At 41.4% G+C, this 6,000-nt stretch overlaps 1 protein-coding gene across 1 annotated transcript in view; it reads left to right on the top strand.

Annotated features, from left to right (window-relative positions):
- The first annotated feature begins 212 nt into the window (after positions 1-212).
- cps1 (carbamoyl-phosphate synthase 1, mitochondrial) overlaps positions 213-6,000 on the top strand; it is a 52,343-nt gene continuing 46,555 nt past the window's right edge. The window contains exons 1-3 of the mRNA XM_079357750.1: positions 213-541; positions 2,420-2,529; positions 2,764-2,908. Coding sequence (XP_079213876.1) covers positions 416-541; positions 2,420-2,529; positions 2,764-2,908 — 381 coding nt within the window. The 5' untranslated portion in view covers positions 213-415. The remainder of the gene's footprint in view (positions 542-2,419; positions 2,530-2,763; positions 2,909-6,000) is intronic.

The following is a 6,000-nucleotide window of genomic DNA, read 5'->3' as shown; positions in this document are numbered from 1 at the left end:
CTTAATTTGAGATTTTTTTTTTTAAAGAATCATGAAACAGTGTTATTTTAGCCCCGATACAATACAAAACAGCAATTAATTGAGTTTCCAAAATGTTTATATTACCGTGTCTCTGCCCATTTAAGGGTTAAATTGACAAAAAAGAAGGCGTTGAGCCAAGAACCAATGAAAACACGTGGCGCTTTATCCACTGAGAATGACAACGTCAGATCAGCCAATCAGTGTCAACTTTTCAAGCGGTCAGTTGAACTGTCTGTAAGGACACGAGGGGCAACCTATAACTCATTCATTCAATTGTTACTTTTACTCGTAGTTACAGAGCTAGCCCTCCATCACTTTGTTTTTTTTATTGTACTGTTTTTAAATCCGGCCACCGTGCATCTGAGTCTGTGCTTCTTCACAAAAACAGGCTAATATGACAAAAATCTTGCTAGCTTACAGCGCAGTTAAATCTCTGAGGCATGGAGCAGTGGTTGGCAGAAGAGTTGGGAACACGTCGGCCTGGCTTAGACATCAGACTACGAAACTTTTTAGTGTGAAGGTAAGAAACCGACGTGTGTCTTGAAACACTTGTTGTCATTGGTTAAAGAAGGAAACTAACTTTGTCAGGACTCGAAAGTGCTACCACTGGAGTGCTAACGTCGCAGCATGCCTCTCGACTCTAGGCCGAATTCCTCAGAAAAATCCACAAAGTCTAAGATTTCTTACCTATATATACATGTACAAACACATATACGATTATTTCTCCGCCTTTTTAAAGCATCGGGACCTTCTCATATATTCGGCATAGGTCCAACACTATCATTTGTCATCTGAAGTATTTAATTTGTGCTTTAGTATGCTGATAGTTGTGATGGCCTTATCTGGCTAGCAGCATTAGCATGGTGGAAGGCAGGTGAAACATATGCGAGAGCTAGTTGTCAAAAGTAGGAAAACTATTAAATAAAAGGTATTTCTAGGATTCTTGCTGTACGCCGAATTGATACGTGGCTACATTTGATTAATTCAAATGTGTTTGTCACTTTGTTTAAGGGCTATTCTCGTTTTAAACGTCAAGACTGCAGTAATCGACCTAATATTTAAACGCAATTTGGAGCTAATGCTCACTCGTGAACCTGATGCCTGTCCCAGCCCCAAAAACATATATAGTAAATGTATATTACAAATAATTCTCCCTCAGTTTGCGAGACCTTTAAACTGCCGTCTCAGATTATTTAAAGCATTTTTGTCTTCTGGATTTTTTTTGGCATTATGCATGACACGGGGAGAATTGCATCATATTTGGGGTACGCCCCTATTGCAACATCTCACGCATCTTACCCCGTCTACATCCCTGTTACAAAGAAAAGGAAGAGCTCACACACACGTGTTGTGCTTAGAGTTTCTGAAAGTCAAGTGTCGGTTCAAACCTTGTTATTTTACAGGATTCCTTTTGCTAATTTAGAGCCTGAAAACGTCAACATTTGACACAATTTGTTTGAATATCGAACTAAACTACTTTGTGAGGGGGGGGGGAACAACATTTTCATAAAAGCCATAGGTTCATAGGGTCAGTGTGTCACACAAACTTTTTCCACCGCTGACCCCCCCCCCCCCCCCCCCCAAAACCATCCCAACACAAAAGAATAGATCTGGCAGTCTCAGCATTTTCAGAACAGAACAACAATTCACTTTGTCCTGCACTTTCAGCATGAAGTTCCCACAGTCTTCCCCGAAGTTTTGTCTCTGGTGTTTCCAAACATCTTTTTACTGGATTCAAGATTCAAGATTTCTTTATTTAGTCCCGAAGGAAATTTGCCTTGGACGTACAGGCTGCTGCATAACACGACAGAATAGAAAAATACAGTAAAACAGTGCATAGCATACAAGTGCTGACAGTGCAATAAAGTGCATACATACATACATGGCATTCCTTTACAGGAACAGAAACCTCTACTTACGGCCTGAGTTCAACAGAGAAACGGATAAATGAAAATTTATACCTGTTCAAATATCTTTTCTTATTTTTAGCTTGAACTCTGTAACGTCTGCCTGAGGGTAGCAATTCATACTCGGAATTCAAGACATGAGAAGGGTCTGCAGCTATTTTCTTGGCCTGTCTAAGTACTGTTCCCTCAAATATTGTTTGAAGAGTGGGGTGCTCCCTCACTCCCATCACTTCAAGTGCAGTGTGAACCAATCTGTTGATTTGAGTTTTTGTGACATAACAAAAAGCTTAGTCCTTTTACCTGCTCTTTTGTAACATTAATTGTCAAAGAGTAAGGTCTTTTTCCTGCTTTTTCTAATGTGGTCTTAAGGTAACACTTGCTACGAATGGATGCTATACAAATAAAAGATTGATTAAAACTTGCTTCACAAGAAGAAATTTCATTCATCTGGATTTTCTTCCATCATTTGATTTATCCATTTGAACTCCCAGGCCCAGAAAGCCCACCTGGTCTTGGAGGATGGCACCAGGATGAAAGGTTATTCCTTTGGGCATGATGGCTCTGCCGCTGGGGAACTGGTCTTCAATACTGGCTTAGTGGGGTAAGAAGGAGACATGCTGACGGAAGTCAATGTTTCAGACACAATGCTGATCTTCAACACAGTGCTGGTCAGATTTGAAGATACTCAAATATAGAATTTCAACCTGGATTTGAGCTTTAGACTTGATGATCCTACAGTGCGTTTCTTTGCTTTTAACATGATTTACCATAAATGTCCTTTATCACAGCATCATGATAACATGGCATCATTTTCCTGTTGTTTCCCGCTCTTTAGATATCCTGAGGCCCTGACTGACCCAAGTTACAGAGGTCAGATCCTGACTCTGACCTACCCTATTGTGGGAAACTATGGGGTACCGAACACCCATGAGCTGGACGAGTTGGGTCTACGAAAACATGTGGAGTCAGATCACATTCAGGTAGGAAACTGAGCCAAGATTTTTGGGAGTTTCATTTTTCCAAAGCTACAGATACTTTGGAAATAACAGCCATTGGTTTAAACTGAAGACCATTAAACATCAAAACAGGTTTTAGTTGAAATTCTCAGTTTGTGCGTCCATGATTCCACATTTTTATAATACAGACATCGCAGTTTTATGATTGACCTTGCGTATTATGGTTGCAGTTTACCAATTTTTTTTTTTTGTTGTTGTAATAAAACGGTGTTGAGTTTGAACTGCATTATTGCTCTTTGTGTAACCCATCACACAGCCTATCACAGACGTATCAACCTAGGCCTGTCTCAGTACACATCCACAGCAACAGATGAAGTTATGAAGTTTGTTATTCATCCATCATTGAAGCTTAACTTTGCTTCAAGTGTAAAATGCCAATTTGATAATTTGATTGAGCAACTGAACAGAAGTCAGCACTGCTTTAAAGCCTCGTTTCAACCAGAGACCACCAGAGCGAAACAGTTCAGGGACTTCTCCTCAAGGAAATAAAAGGGTTCCTGTGGCCCATGCAGGTCAGTGTTTCCACTGTTGCCTGAAGTTCTGGAAAGTTTATGCAAGTCCGGCTGTGTTACTTTGCAAATGACTTCGGTGATTAACAATGGAAGAGACGGGAGTGCTGTGTTAAGTGTCATTAAAGGAAAGAAGACTCTAAACAAAGGCCCCGTTTACATGGAGACGCTGTGACAGAAACACATCGAAACGACCCCACTCCACACACAATGTGTACACTGGATATCTCACTTGCCTCATTTCGCCAAAACCCACTTTTTAGGAAGAGAAATAAAATTACCCCCCCAGAATGAATTTCTTAGTTAATATTGAGGTAAAATATTTTTTAGTGATGATGACTAAGTTTATGATTAAGTTCATGATTTAAACTTTAGAACACAAGATTGTTATTTTGATAATGCGAGCTCTGTGTAGGGATAATCTTGAAATTGTATTTCTAAAAAATATCTTCAGTCCCCAAAGTTGGAATATATATTTTATTTAACAATGTTTTTAATGGATAATAAAAAAAAGTACACAAATCCCTCATTATTTTATTGAAACAATACAAACATAAATGTGGATTATTTCTTTACAAGTCACACCAAGTAGTTTTATCTCCATGAACGAGTTAAAAACTTTAAATACACTTCAAATGAAACGAAACAAGTTGAAGAGATTAAACTGTAAATGTTTTAAATCCAGATTAAACATCTTCTATCGTTTGCTTGTTAATTTTTTCTTAAAGTCATACTTAGTCTAATAAATAATGTGTGTTTTTTAGATAATTATAACAGTCAAACCTTGATTCAAATAAAGGTAGTGTGAAAACAATGGGCTTTAGCTGCAGTCTTTTAAACGCAGTGGGTGACCTAACACCCTGCTGTGACTGACCAATCAGAGCCAGTCAGCACTGCAGGGGCTGAATGAAAGTACATACCCCTAGTAGGGATTTTGTTACGGATAAACTTCTACCCCAGAAATACATTGCTACCCTGGTAGATTTGGTGGAAACGCACAGAGTTACTCAAAAAGACAGTAGTCTTGGGAGACAGTTCGTCCGGCCAACACAGGGCTTATGATCCAGCAAATGATCTGTAGCAACAACTTCTGAGACTGCTTTATCACGTTTATGTCGTCTACCTTCAAAGAGTTGTCAGAGAAGCTCTTTGTCAAAGCTAACCACATTTGGAGACAAAGTATGTTATATCCTTATCACCATGCTTAGGGTCCTCAGGTGGCCACAAGATTTTTCAGAAGCCAACTCTGACAACACTAGATATGGGTTTTGTAGAAATATTGAGAAGGTTAACAAATGAATCCAGGCCCCTGTTGGCTCTTAGGCCCCGTTTACACGGAGACGCTGTGACAGAAACGCATTGAAACGACCCCAATCCGAATTCGAAGTACAGACCGTCTACACGGCAGGTCTTGCCTGAGTGAAAACGATATAGTTCTCGCGCCCGGCCAGTAGTGGGCAGTGGAACTTAACTACGCGACACGCGCGACACTCACCAGTACAACCACTTCCTCCACAACATCCTCTTTAGCGGCTAGTTCTCCCAAGTCTTACCCAAATGCTGCTTATGGTCGCCCTGCGCTTTGGGAAAGGTTGAACTATTTTCCGCAAGTGTTCGATGCTCTTTCGGCGGCGACACACACGATGTATCATATCAAGGTTCTGTTTTAAGAGACTATACACCGCGAATAGCTGCTGAAGCACATGGCACAAGTGAATCCGCTGCCATTGTTGTTTGTTCTCGAATACTGCGCATGTCCAAATGTATGGGGGGAGGTGTGGTTAGGTCATCGCAGCCAGAGAGTTCGCTCCGTTTCGTTCACATGGCTTTTTTTTCCTTCTTTTCTTTACCCCGTGGGGTAATTAGCGCACCAAGCGTTCGACCACAGGAGCAGCGAACTGCATACACAGGGGGAGCAATTCAGGGTTAAGTGTCTTGCCCAAGGACACATCGGACATGTTGCTCGCAGAAGCTGGGGATCGAACCCTCGACCTTCCGGTTGAGAGACGGTGACTCTACCAACTGAGCCCCCCCCATCAGTTTCGCTCCACCCTGGAGGTCGAATTCAAAAGCTTGCGTTTTCACCCCCGTGAAACACCGACGGCGTGTGAACGAAAGGCCAATCCGATACTCAACTGTTTCGTTTTACTGTCACAGCGTCTCCGTGTAAACGGGGCCTTAGTGTTGGGAATGCTCCTCTACAGGCATTGCCTGATTGCATTAAGTCAGGGTTCAGAGGCAATGGAGCAAATATCCTGGCTGGGACTTTTCAGATGTTCCTGCTGTCCTCGAGCAAACCTTCACCCCACGGCAAGATGTTTTTCTTCTTCAGCTCCTAACACTCCTGGAAATAGTTTCAAACCGACAACAAACATGGACCTTCGCCCTCGGCAACTTTCATTTTCTTCTTGTCTTCTGTTACGATTCAGATTTATTCAGCTATGGGTCAGTTACGTATTCTTGTAAAGGTTTTCACAGCAGAGTCCTACTGCTGAGTGCCACTGAAGAAAAAGAGAGGTAAAAGACCTTTGTGGCTACAACTCAGGA

This window comes from Symphodus melops, assembly GCF_947650265.1.
Source record: "Symphodus melops genome assembly, chromosome: 12".
NCBI classification, from domain to species: domain Eukaryota; kingdom Metazoa; phylum Chordata; class Actinopteri; order Labriformes; family Labridae; genus Symphodus; species Symphodus melops.
The sequence above is the reverse complement of the archived record's forward strand: the minus strand, read 5'-3'. Positions and strand labels throughout refer to the sequence as shown.